Below are 12,465 nucleotides of genomic sequence, written 5' to 3' on the forward strand. Positions count from 1 at the left end.
TGGCACTTCAAGGGTGTCGCCAGGGAGGGGCTCCGTCCAGGAGTGGCAGTCCGTGTCCAGTGATACAAACCGAGCTCAATAGACTGGGAGGAAGCGTATTTGTAGATCTCCTGTTAGATCGATCTATGGGTGGGGGGTTGGGGGTTGGGGGGTTGGGGGGGCAGTGGGACATCGCCCAGAGCATTTCCGGGGAATGCAGGCTCGTCCATCGTGCCACGCTGGACCCCGTACTCTGGGGAGGCCGTGGAATTTCAGCTTATCTTTGCCGCAATACATCGCCTTCCAAACTGCTGTGCATACTAATTCTCGATTCAATTTCTTTACGTCGTGCAAGCATCGCTCTCAAGGATTGTCCCGCCGCACGGGAGCGTGGCCTGGCTCTGCCGGCTCGTCCGTCCCAAGCTTGGAGGAACTCTGGAGCTTACGGGGCGCGTTTAGCTTGTGGGAGCGGATCCAAGAACACCCAACGCGATCAATCCACATTTAAATCGGGAGAGTGGCTTGCGGATTCAGACCTGCCCACTCAGTTCAAGTGAGTCGATGCCGATGGTGTGCCCTCACTGATTGGAATGCTTTCAATTCACTAATCTCGCAATGACGAGTTCAATCTCACACACTCCTTTTGCGTCTCAGAAGGTCGGCATGGCACTTCCGGTAGCAAAGCGCGACGCAGCTAGCGATGACGAGGCAGAGGTCAATGATGTGGCAGACGAGACAGAGGACTTCTCGGATGCCGACAGCCTCATTGAAGAGGCCGAGTCCGACAGCATCCCCAAGGAAGCCCCCCAGGTCAGCAGGAGGTGCTGAGGGTGGTAGTGAGGATCTGACATGGGCTCCAGGCTCTTGAGCATGGTGCACAGCTGGGTGATCATAATAGGCTGGCAGTTTGTTGTTGCTGCCACCCACCGCATGGATGTGAGCGATAGGAGGTCTGGGTTGTGGTCGTGTTGCCTGCAAATCTCCACAATGTTCTCAACACGATGCGCAGGCTGATGCTGCGGAGGAGCTGGCGGAGGGTATAGGACGTCTTGAAATGAAGACCAGCTCGCCAAGGACAGCCAGTGAGTCTTCTCCCGCTGCAGCCGTTCAAAGAGATGATGCCGCCCCTGCAGTCTCAACAACGGGGGAGGTGCAAGGCAAGGCACCCAGCGTGGGCGCGCCGTCGTCTGGGGAGGTGGAAGCGCCTGGCGTGGAGAAGAGCCTTGCATGTGGTGCCGCTGGGAGCCCAGCTCCTGTCAGTGATGAGAACTCCGTCGTTGCAGCTGAGGCGAAGCCCGCTTCTGCTGCTGAGGAGAGCCCTGCGTCCGCTGATGAGGAGAGCCCTGCGTCCGCTGATGAGGAGAGCCCTGCGTCCGCTGATGAGGAGAGCCCTGCGTCCGCTGATGAGGAGAGCCGCGCCTCTGCCACCGAGGAGAGCCCGACCACTGATGCCGAGGGCAGCGCTGCCTTTAACTCTGAGGACAACCCCGATGCTGATACAGCCTCTGACGACTCTGGCATTGAGGAGGAGGACATGGACGAGCCCCCCAAGCGACCTCCGCCCCGCCCCCGCCTGCAGCCATTCGACGTCCCTCAGACCGGCCAGTTCTGGCTGCACGACGATCGGTTTGGGGGCGGGGAGGGCGAGGTGCCTCGGCGCGGCAGGGCATTTGGACAGACGGGGCAGACGGAGGCGAGGGACACGTCGGAGACCTCGCTCAAGTAAGGAGGGCCGCGTGCCGAGACCAGGGGCTGACGCAGCGTTTCTGGGGCGGTCTGAGGCTCGCAGGCATCGCTGGCACCTGGGTGCGGAGCCTGGCAAGCTGGGCTTCCCGTGTGCCACAGAGCTCGCTCCGTGTCCCTCCCCAGGGCGCAACAGGTCTCCAACGTCCCGAGTCTCACCGCCCCGCCCCCGACACCCCGCAGGCCCGACGCCGCGCCGGGGCTGCTCTGGGACCCGACCTCCAGGGACAAATGGGTGCACGACGGGTTCGAGGCCCTGGAGCGCGGCGAACAGCCGGCGCCCGGCTTCCGCGACGCCGGCGCGGGCGGCCCGCGCGGCGGGCGCGGCGGGCGGGGGCGAGGAGCGGGGCGGGGGCGGGGCGGCAGAGGCCCGCTTCCCCCCCGGCCCCGCGCAGAGGGCCGGGTGGGAGTGGGGCCCCAGCCGCATCGGCAGCAGCAGCACCAGGCGCAGGATGGGGTCCCAACCTCTGGCGGACCGCGCGCCGCCGGGAGGGTCGTCACCGTGCCCCGGCCTCCGCCCCTGGCCTGGCCGCCCCAAGGCTCAGAGGCGCGGTCGAGGACGCCGGCCAGGGGCGGCGCAGGGCGCGGAGCCCACACGCCCCACGCCGGTCGCGGCGGCGCCCTGCATGGGGCCGGCGTGGCGACCGCTCGCGCCGGCGGGGAGGGGCCCCACGGCGCCTTCACGGGCGACGCCGGGCCCGGGAGCCACACGGCGCACGGCGGCGGCGGCCATGGGCGGCGTGCGCCCGTGGGCAGCCGTGGGCCGGAGCGCCGGCCCGAGGGCGGCCCCCGCGCGGAGCCCCGGCCCGAGGTCGACTACCGCGCGGGGCCGACGCCGCCCCTGCGGCCCAGCAGCGGCGCGAGCCGGCTCAGCGCCGAGGCCCCCGGCTTCCGCCCCGGGTCTGCGGGGTCCGAAGTGCGCGGGTCTGGGGTCCCCTCCGACCCCGCCTTTGACGAGTTCTGGGCGGCGGGCGCGCCCGGCGGCGGCGCGGCCGGGACCCAGGCGGGCGGCCCCATGTTCGTGGGCCCCGCTGGCGGAACATACCTGCCCCTGGCCCCAGGGTCCTTCCCGCAGCACGTCTTCGGCACGCCGGGCGTCGACCTCGGCGGCGGCGGCGGGTCCGCGCTGGACCTGGCGCCGCCGCCGGGACTGGGGCCGTACGGCTACGTGGGGATGCCGCTGGCGCCGGGCCCCGGGCAGCAGGCGGCGTTTGCGCCCCAGCACGGCGCCGCCCAGGGGCTGCCGGCCGACCTGCCCCTGCTGCACATGGACGCGCCCTACCCCCTCTACACCGGCGGCTTTGGCTACCCGGGCATGGCGGGCGGGGCCATGGGGCCCGGGGGCGTGGGGCCTCTGCCCCCCGCGCCCATGCGGCGCCCCCTCCCCATCACCACGCCTGAGGGCGAGCCTGCCCAGGTGCCCCAGCCCGGCAGCCGCCAGGCGGGGCGGCGGTACTCGACCAGCACCCACGTCTGACGGAAGCGGTGAAGGGGTGTGAGGGGGGGGGGCTGACCAGTCTCCGACAGAGGCCACATTTTAGTCAGCATGACGTGCGTCGGATGCGGAGGTGGGCCACCGGGCCAAGAAACCTGCAGTCTCCCCACTCCCCCTCCTGCCTGGATGCCCTGCCCACCTGACCTTTCATCCCCTGCCCTGGCATGCATACGCTCATTCTTCCCTTGCAGACAATCGCGGACAGCAGTGACAGGGAACAGGGCAGATTTGCAGTGCGCTACATACGCCACTGGATGAGCACCCGGGGGGAAAAGGGAGCCGTTCGAAAGGGGGCAGCCGGGGACAAGAGGGGGAGGCCCAGTGAGGACGGCCTGGACTACAGGGGCCTTGTGTAAAAATGGAAAGCAGTGTGTGGCGGTTTCTCCTGGTTTCCAGACATCGCTGAGGTATCCTGGGGCACGGAGCGCGCTGTGCATCGGCGCGGCAGGCGGTCACAAGGCAGGTGTTGCGACCGTCAGCTCTGCAGCAGCACCTGGAGCACGCCGCGGCTGTTGGCCACCAGGCAGTGCCGGCTGCGCCGCGCCAGGGCCACGCTGGTGGTGAAGGCCGTGCGCTGGCCGGGAGCGTCCCCGCCCTCCAGGCTGTGGCAGGCCGTGTGGAAGGGCAGGCCGCGGCTGAAGGCATACACTGCTTGTGTGGGTGGGTGGGGGGGGAGGGTGTGACGGTGAGGTTGCGTACATGATGCGGGGCTCCCAAACAAAACACTAATCTGACATCCCAGCACCTTTTCCCCCCCTCGATGTCGCCCCGCACCCACCTGCGTTGGTCTCTGAGCCCACGACGAAGCGGCCGTCGGGCCGCGCGTCTAGGCCCACAAAACCCCGCTGGTTGGCGTGGCCCCGGTACACGGCCGCAGGCCGCTGCGCAGCGGCGTCGGCGCCCGCGCCGCCCGGGTCCTGCCACAGGCGTACCGCCGAGTCGGTGGAGGCAGCCAGCAGCCGGTCCGGGCCGGACCAGCGCACGTAGGACACGGCACGGCTAGCGCCGCGCAGGACGGCAAGGGGGGCCTGCGTGGCACGCAGGTCGTAGATGTAGGCGCGCTCGTCGGCGCACCCCACCGCGATCTGGGTGTTGTCGTCCGGCCTGGTGGGAGGGGGATGGTTGTCTGAGTCGATGCAGGGAGCAGGGAGGCATGCCCATCGTGAGGGTTGGCGCAAGGCTGGCAGAGCGAGTCGCAGCAAGATGGGCCGTAGGTCTTTCTGCACAGCCAGGAAGCACTGCAAATGCCACAGAGCACCAGCTTGTTAATAAGCTTTCCGCTTATCACCACCAGTCTCAGTCTCTCTACCTCATCCACCCTCCCCCCCCCACACACATATGCTCACCGGTGCTCAATGCAGCAGGCGGGGGCGGGGACGTTGATGGTGGCCACGCTGGTCTCGTCGCCCGTGCTCCACAGCCGCACACAGGCGTCGTCCCCCGCGGTGGCAAAGCGGGAGGGGTCGGTGCGGCTGAAGTCCACGCTCCACACGCGCCGGCTGTGCTCCTCGAAGAAGTTCAGGTCGGCGCCGGTGCCCACGTCCCACAGCTGCACCCCGCCGTCAAAGTCGGCGGTGAGCAGGCGACCAGGCAGGTAGCTGTTCCAGGACAGGCTGCTAAGGCGCGACCGGGTGTGCAGCTGGAGGATGGGGTACTGCAGGGCGCTGGGGTTGGCCAGGAGGGCGTGGAAGTCGTACACCCGGATCACACGGGACACCCCCACAGAGGCAAAGTGCTCCTCGTAGGCATCGAAAGCCGCCGCGCATATCTGAGCACGGAGAACAGGTAGGTGGGTTGGATGAAATGGTAAAAACTTGAAAAGAAGATGCGAAGCGAGCACGCTACCACTGCGTCACAACCCCGAAGGATGGTGGGAAGCTACATGTCCTGTAGCCGAAATGCCCAACTGGAGCTGCGAGGATTTGAACCCCGGACTTCTCGCAGATTCACGCATTTGATGAGAGAAAGGGAAATAAAGGCGTATATATCCGACAACTCGTCGAATCGCTCTCACATCCCAAGGGATGTGAAACTGACACTCGAAAATAAACACCACCACCTCCCACTCTCACCACTTCGGCCGTGCCTCCGAGATGCCCGCTGTTCAGTGTGGCTACGGGCTCCAGGTTCGAGCAGCGGGTGAGTTCCGCGAGGTCTTGTGCAAACTTGCTCAGGTCCTCGCTGTGGCTGCCTGCGATATCTGTGGAGGTTGGGAGGGGGTACTGGGGACAGAGTGTGTCAAAAGACACCCTTTGGGATGCTGCGACATCCAGGGCTCCTCCAACAAGAGGCCACTTGATACCGACAAGTGCACACTGAACAGGCCAACGTCTCCAAGCCCTTGCACTCCTGAACACCCCAAACCGCCTCACCAGCTTTGGCGACGTCCTGGAAGTACAGGTCTTGAAGTTGCTCCATGGCCTGGTCGACGATCTCACTCCCCGGCACCACTCGATCACCCCCCGCTCCTGGCCGTGCATCAGAGGCCTGCACGGCCCGGCGCTTGGCAGGCGGGGCCGCCGTCTGCATGGCGTCCTCCTCCCCGGCCTGGGGCCACCTCCTGCCGGCCTCCTCCTTTGCCGCCTCCAGGTCCCTGGCCACTGTTTCCAGCCGGCGCCGCAGCCGGCCAGCGGCGGCACGTTGCGTCCGCCGCAGCGCGCACAGCACCTCCAGGACGTCGCCCTTGGTCGCGGTGGGCGCGCCGCGCCGGGCGCCGGCGGCGAACGGCAGCGGGGGTGCGGCGCGGGCGGCCGCGGACCCGACGTCCACCATCGCCTGGCTGGCGTCGCTGGGGCGCCGGGGGATGGAGCTCAGGGAGGCCGCCGCGCCGAGGGTCGGGTGCTGCCCCGCATCGCAGTACTTGAAGACGGTGCTGGGCAGGGGGTCTGCCAGCAAGCCCTGCGTCGAGCCGGCCGCCGGCTCCTGCGGCGGGCTGACGGAGGACACCACCCCGTTGCCGCTGGCGTCCAGCCCCACCGCGCTGGGCAGGCTGGAGGAGGCGGTGCCCTGGCTGGGGACGCGTGGCCGCCCGCCCGCGCGCCGGCGTAGCACGTGCTGCCACATCAACGCGGCCTCCTTGCGCGTCACGGGCTTAGACAGGTACTCGTCCGCGCCGGACGCCACCGCGGCATGCACCAGCCCCTCCGTCTCCATGCCCGACATCACTGCGTAAGGGTGAGGGGGTGGACACGGGTGGGAGTTACAGCTGGAGGCGCAAACCCTGACCACCAGCCCAGCATCTCATGCCGCAAGGGCATCCCTCCATGCAGCACTCGAGGCTCTACACTGCCGGATACAGGGGCCCTGCTGCCTGCACACTCACGGATGACGGGCATGCTGCACAGGGTGGCGTCCTGCTGCATGAAGGACAGCAGGTCCAGCCCGGTGATCTCCGGCATGCGAACATCCTGCTCGAGAACGAGACCAAGGGGTGGTTTAAGGAGTATGTGGTCGGGTGGGGACCCAGGCAGTGGAGCAGCTGGACACCTGCGCGACTGGGGACCTCTCTCTCTCTCTTCCGCTCACCGAGAGGACCAGGTGGAAGGTGTCGGGCGCCTCATTCTGCAGAAGCTCGATGGCCTCTGCTCCACTCCCGGCCGTCCTCACTGTGAAGAAGGTACAAACAAAAAGGTTTCCACCCGGCGCAGCCATGACCGGCGTCAGGCCAGGGGTGAACGCGGGACCAGCTTTGCCAACCCCCCGCCCTCGCTGGCACCACGCAGTGCTCACCCCGATAGCTGCAGCCCCTCAGCACAGCGGAGACTATGGTTCGAGAGGTGTCGTCGTCGTCCACAACGAGCACGTTCACGTCCTGGGGCCCCAGACGCCCCAGCATGGGGGTCTCCTCCAGGGCATGATGTGTGGTGAGACTGGGCACGGAGCCAAGAAGCATGGAGCCGGGCACCTTTCACCGAGACATTATCATCGAGCAAAGGAGGAGTGGACTTGCATTACAATCTATAGCAGAAAGCACACAATACTGGAGGGCATCGGTGGTGCAGGACGACCTCAAAAATGCGGGTGGTGGATATTATTTTTCTTCCGTATCTACCGAGGGGCTGGTGCATCACCCGCCTTCTTCAGATCTTGGGCCTCGACAAACCCATGCCTCTCCACCACGATCTGGTGCCATTCAGTGGACAAAGCTTACTTCATTACCAAGACCTTGAATTTGGACCTATGGATGTCCACATGCAAGCCGTGCGTGAGTATGGCTTGCCGGGCAGTACCACTTGCCCCACAGTTTGGACGCTATGCGCGGCAATTTTTGGGTGTATGTGGTCGCCGTGTTGTGTGAGATGATCCATACATTTTCGGATGCGTGGAGTCATGGTGGAGGGGGGCGATCTGATGGCATGACTCCACCCCCTTCTCTGCGCAGGAGACTCAAAGGTCACCCTGAGATCGCAGATTGGAGGCAGCATCCATCACACAACATCAAGGTTGTAGCAACATTACAGCAGTGCATAAGCAGAAGAGTGTTACCCTGTGAAGTTTACTGCATCTGGAATGCTTTCAAGTCATCGACTTGCATTACTACTCTCTGCTTTCCCGCCACCCACGGACGGAAGCACCTCCAAGCGAGACACGCATAAGCTTGCGTCCTGGTCACCCACCCCAAGGTCACGTTCCTGACACCTGCATGCCGCAAGTAGGCTGACCCGATTGGCACGCCAGGTGGTTGGCAACATGCAGCGGCTGCGCGCCCTCCAGCGCTTCTCCCGGAGGGGCTCCTCTTGGGAGACAGTACCCTGCCGGGCAATGGCCGCCCAAGCTGCCCCCGCCCCTGCAGATGATCTCATCGAAGTGACAGTGGATGGTAAACCGGTGAAGGTGCCCAAGGGCTCCAACGTGCTGCAGGCCTGCGACGCTGCGGGCGTGGACGTCCCCAGGTGAGCCGATAGGCCTCCGTCATCCGGGAAGGCAGGCTGGCACGAGGCTACATACGAACAGCTAGCGAAGACGGTATGCTTCATGCCGTGCTTGCCGCCTTTGCCTCATCGCGCATACCCCTCCCGTCCCCCTGTCGGAGCACAGGTTTTGCTATCACCAGAGGCTCTCCATCGCCGGCAACTGCCGCATGTGCCTTGTAGAGGTGGGATGGTTGTGTTGCGATCGGTATTGCGCCTCGAGGCCGGAATGGGCCCAGGATCCTGACCACTGGGGGAGCCGGTCGCGTCAGGCCCAAGACAAAACGCTTGCGTCCTCGGTCCCTTCACATTCACCCGCTGGTGTGATTGACCAGCACGCTGCGGGCAATCTCTACGACCCGTCATTGGGCTTACCCCGATACCCTTCCTCCATGCCCGGCAGGTGGAGAAGAGCCCCAAGCCTGTGGCATCCTGCGCCATGCCTGCTGGCCCGGGCATGAACATCAAGACCTCCACACCCCTGGTGAAGAAGGCGCGCGAGGGCGTGATGGAGTTCCTGCTCATCAACCACCCCCTGGACTGCCCCATCTGCGACCAGGGAGGGGAGTGTGACCTGCAGGACCAGGTGGGGGTGGGGGTGGGGCAAGGCATCTGCATGGGTTCGCATGGCCGTCATAGGTGTTCCCCCTGGAGGTGGGCATGGTGCTCCCGTGCATTCCACCTGACGCCCGGGTGCTATGTCCTGGCCGATACATGGCGGCTGATGCCTTTGGCCCCATGGCTCCCCAAAAGCTCTGCCCCTGCGCACGCCCGTCGGCCCACAGAATCCCCCCCTCCTCTCCACCCCCCCCTCCTCAAACCCCCCACCCCCCCAATCATACGCCAGGCAATGGCGTTTGGCTCCGACCGCTCCCGCTTCACGGAGGTCAAGCGCGCGGTAGTGGACAAGAACCTGGGGCCCCTGGTGAAGACGGTGATGACGCGGTGCATCCACTGCACGCGGTGTGTGCGCTTCGCCAAGGAGGTGGCGGGCGTGGAGGACCTGGGCATGACGGGGCGCGGGCGGGACTCGGAGATCGGGACCTACGTGGAGCGCATGCTGACCAGCGAGCTGTCCGCCAACGTGATTGACCTGTGCCCCGTGGGCGCGCTGACGGCCAAGCCCTCGGCCTTCACCTTCCGCAACTGGGAGCTGGCCTCCACCGAGTCGGTGGACGTGAGCGACGCGCTTGGCAGCGCCATCCGCGTCGACGCGCGCGGGCCGGAGGTGTTCCGCGTCACGCCGCGCCTGAACGACGCCATCAACCAGGAGTGGATCAGCGATAAGGCCCGCTTCCAGGTGGACGCGCTGCGCCTGCAGCGCCTGTCGCAGCCGCTGGTGCGCGGCGCCGGCGGCGGCCTGGAGCCGGCCACCTGGCCTCGCGCGCTGGCGGCAGCGGCGGAGGGCCTGGCCAGGGCGCGCGGGCACGAGCTGCGCGGCGTGGCGGGGCGCCTGGCCGACGTCGAGTCGGTGGTGGCGCTGAAGGACCTGCTCAACCGCCTGGGGTCCAGCAACACGCTGGCCGAGGGCTGCATCGCCGGCGGGCTGGCGGGGGCCGACGCGCGCGCGGGGTACACCTTCAACCCCAGCCTGGCGGGCGTGGACGGCGCCGATAGCGTGCTGCTGGTTGGCACCGACCCGCGCGCCGAGGCGCCGGTGCTCAACGCGCGCCTGCGCGCGCTGGCGCTGGCCGGCGTGCCCTTTGCCTCCATCGGCGCGCCCCTGGACCTGACCTTCCCGGTGCAGGACCTGGGCCGCGACGCGGCCGCGCTGGAGCGCGCGGCCGGCGGCGCGGTGGTGGCCGCGCTGCGCGCCGCGACCAGGCCCCTGGTGGTGGTCGGCGCGGGCGTGCTGGCGCGCCCCGACGCGCGCGCCGTGCTGGCGCGCGTCTACGAGCTCCTCGCCGCCGGCGATGTAGTGCGCGAGGGCTGGAACGGGTTTGCGGTGCTGGCCGACGCGGCGGGCACCGTGGGCGCGCTGGACCTGGGCTTCGTCCCCGGCGCGGGAGCCCGGGGCGTCGCGCCGCGCGCCGTCTACCTGCTGGGCGCGGACGACTACGAGGAGGGCGACGTCCCCGCCGACGCCTTCGTGGTGTATCAGGGCCACCACGGCGAGCGCGGCGCGGCGCGCGCCGACGTCGTGCTCCCCGGCGCCGCCTACACCGAAAAGTTCGGGACGTACGTGAACGCGGAGGGGCGCGCGCAGTCCACCAAGGCGGCGGTGGGGCCGCCCGGCGCCGCGCGCGACGACTGGAAGGTCCTGCGCGCGCTCAGCGAGGTCATGGGCGCGCCGCTGCCCTACGACACCCTGGCCGGCGTGCGCGCGCGGCTGGCGGAGGTGGCGCCCCACCTGGCGCGCCGCGGCGCGCTGGAGCCGCCGCTCTGGCTCGGCGCCGACGCGCTGGGCGTGGGCGGCGCCGCCGGCAAGCCGGCTGCCGACCCGCTGGCCACGCGCGTCACCAACTTCTACCAGACCGATGCCATCAGCCGCGCCAGCAAGACCATGGCACGCTGCGTGCGCGCGCGCCAGAACCCTGTCCCCGGCCTCTGAAGGATGGCGAGGGGGGGGTGGCATGGAGGCGGACGGCGCCGCTGGGGGTCCGCTGGTCCCTCTCGACCGCTCCTGCCACTCGACAGGGGTGGGAGAGTGGCAGCGCTCGCTGTGGAGGGGTACCCAGCAGCGCCTGCCTGTCAACCCGCACCCATGGCTGGAGGACGTCCGGCGACCTGGCCGCACGCCCCTATAATCGTTGTCGGAGCACCTGTAGAATTTGCCTCCACACCGTCTGGGCTTCTTGAAAGAACTCCGGGAGGTGTGCGTCTCTACCAGGCTGTATGCCCCTTTGTAGCCCTGTAAAACAGGAAGAATGATTACTAATTGGGAGGAAACTTCCCATGGGGAAGGGGCGGGCCTGCTTTCTTTATGGGCACGCACCCTGCGCGAGCATCGGGGCGCAGAGGGCGAACCAGACATGCATCCACCCGTACACCACGACGTAGGCATGATCCACGCAACAAAAAGCTCTCACCTGCCTCTCTGACCACAGGAGGGGTGCCAAAGTCCGGGAACCCAATACACACAATCTCGAGATTCCTTCCTACCCCCCCGACACCGGGTTCTCGATTCCGCGCCTGCAACCCGAGAATAGGAAAGTGGAGCGATATGGGTACTCACATCATGATGGGTGTACAAGGAGCGCTCGCCCTGGTGTTCCTCGTCACCGTCCTCCACACCCCGACAACTCTGGCAGCAAGCAAGGTAGGGAGGGTCACGTGGCCCACGGCATGTTGTGTACCCAGAGTCGTAGCTCAATTTTTCACATTTTCTTACGAGATCCGTTGACTTTGCGCTCCTCGACAGAAGGAACATGCTGCCGTGGTCCTGCGTCAGGTGGAGGTGACGGGGAATGGTGCCACCACCTTGGCTCTGCTGGATCTCCTCCAAGCCGACACTGAGAACGGCGGGGAGGCTGACACCCAGATCAGAAGCGACGAGGAAACGCACACTCTTCAGGCGAATGTGTATTCAGCCAAGACACCTGGGGGCGTCAGGACACGCAAGTTGCTAATGGAGGTGAGTCACAAAAGGAAGGGGGCAAACATGCTGCATGGTGGTTGGAGAGCGAGGACCAGAATCTTTGCACTGTTGACATTGGTGCAGGTTGTGGTGACTCGCTGCCGTCGCGTCTTTGTTCTTCCCTTGCGTGCTGTCTGCCCTACGGGCCATAAATGCACCCCATAATACAGGACGAGGACATTCCCATGTACGATGACGAGGGGGAGGTGATCGAGCAGAGCGACTTGGATGACACCATGCGCAACGTCGCTGCCGCCCAGGCGGCTGCAGACGCCTTCAATGCCGCGCAGACGTCGGTGGTGGCGACCTCAGACCAGAGCGGTGAGCTGATGGTGGGTTCCGGCAGCTTTACAGTAGAGCGTGGAGAGTGGGGCCAGTGAGAGTTTCACACGACAGCAGTTTCAAGATGCCCTTGAAATATGGCTGCAATCGCCTGCCATGGTGCGTGCCTTGTACATCCTTACCTTTCACTCCTTGTCACTCCCTCTGGCAACCAACACATGTGCAGGCCTCAACAGTCTCCGCAAGCTGCAGTCGGTTGACTGCCTCACTGCTGCGGAGGAGAGCGACTCCGAGGACGCTGCTGACCTCGATCTGGAGTCTGGGGAGTCTGGGCTAGAGTGGGCCCTGGCACGGCAAACAACCAATGCTGCCTAGTCAAAGAAATATAAGGATCCTGCAGGATGCTGTTCGAGTGTTCCAGGGCCTCGGAAGGCCCTCTTGCTTCATGCGTGATGGGGTCCTCTGACTTCACTGTCTCA

At 66.2% G+C, this 12,465-nt stretch overlaps 5 protein-coding genes across 5 annotated transcripts; 4 read left to right on the forward strand and 1 right to left on the reverse strand.

The window, feature by feature from the left end:
• Nucleotides 1–642: 642 nt before the first annotated feature.
• On the forward strand, nt 643–1,705 carry F751_1130 (hypothetical protein; the record flags this gene model as incomplete). Its single annotated transcript, XM_011398002.1, has 2 exons — nt 643–789; nt 989–1,705. The coding sequence occupies 2 exons, from the start codon at nt 643–645 to the stop codon at nt 1,703–1,705; spliced, it is 864 nt and encodes a 287-aa protein (XP_011396304.1).
• Nucleotides 1,706–2,737: 1,032 nt separating this feature from the next.
• Nucleotides 2,738–3,199, forward strand: F751_1131 (hypothetical protein; the record flags this gene model as incomplete). The annotated part of the gene is made up of 1 exon (XM_011398003.1): nt 2,738–3,199. The coding sequence occupies one exon, from the start codon at nt 2,738–2,740 to the stop codon at nt 3,197–3,199; it is 462 nt and encodes a 153-aa protein (XP_011396305.1).
• A 493-nt stretch (nt 3,200–3,692) lies between these two features.
• On the reverse strand, nt 3,693–7,109 carry F751_1132 (Protein SUPPRESSOR OF PHYA-105 1; the record flags this gene model as incomplete). Its single annotated transcript, XM_011398004.1, has 8 exons — nt 3,693–3,865; nt 3,996–4,321; nt 4,564–4,985; nt 5,290–5,417; nt 5,590–6,381; nt 6,540–6,624; nt 6,743–6,822; nt 6,947–7,109. 8 exons carry the CDS (start codon nt 7,107–7,109, stop codon nt 3,693–3,695), a joined length of 2,169 nt encoding a protein of 722 aa, XP_011396306.1.
• Nucleotides 7,110–7,978: 869 nt separating this feature from the next.
• Nucleotides 7,979–10,678, forward strand: F751_1133 (NADH dehydrogenase [ubiquinone] iron-sulfur protein 1, mitochondrial; the record flags this gene model as incomplete). Its single annotated transcript, XM_011398005.1, has 6 exons — nt 7,979–8,109; nt 8,255–8,312; nt 8,531–8,713; nt 8,975–9,633; nt 9,718–9,868; nt 10,025–10,678. 6 exons carry the CDS (start codon nt 7,979–7,981, stop codon nt 10,676–10,678), a joined length of 1,836 nt encoding a protein of 611 aa, XP_011396307.1.
• Nucleotides 10,679–11,889: 1,211 nt separating this feature from the next.
• On the forward strand, nt 11,890–12,361 carry F751_1134 (hypothetical protein; the record flags this gene model as incomplete). Its single annotated transcript, XM_011398006.1, has 2 exons — nt 11,890–12,025; nt 12,213–12,361. 2 exons carry the CDS (start codon nt 11,890–11,892, stop codon nt 12,359–12,361), a joined length of 285 nt encoding a protein of 94 aa, XP_011396308.1.
• Nucleotides 12,362–12,465: the final 104 nt, after the last annotated feature.

This window comes from Auxenochlorella protothecoides, assembly GCF_000733215.1.
Source record: "Auxenochlorella protothecoides strain 0710 unplaced genomic scaffold scaffold122, whole genome shotgun sequence".
In the NCBI taxonomy this organism is placed as follows: domain Eukaryota; kingdom Viridiplantae; phylum Chlorophyta; class Trebouxiophyceae; order Chlorellales; family Chlorellaceae; genus Auxenochlorella; species Auxenochlorella protothecoides.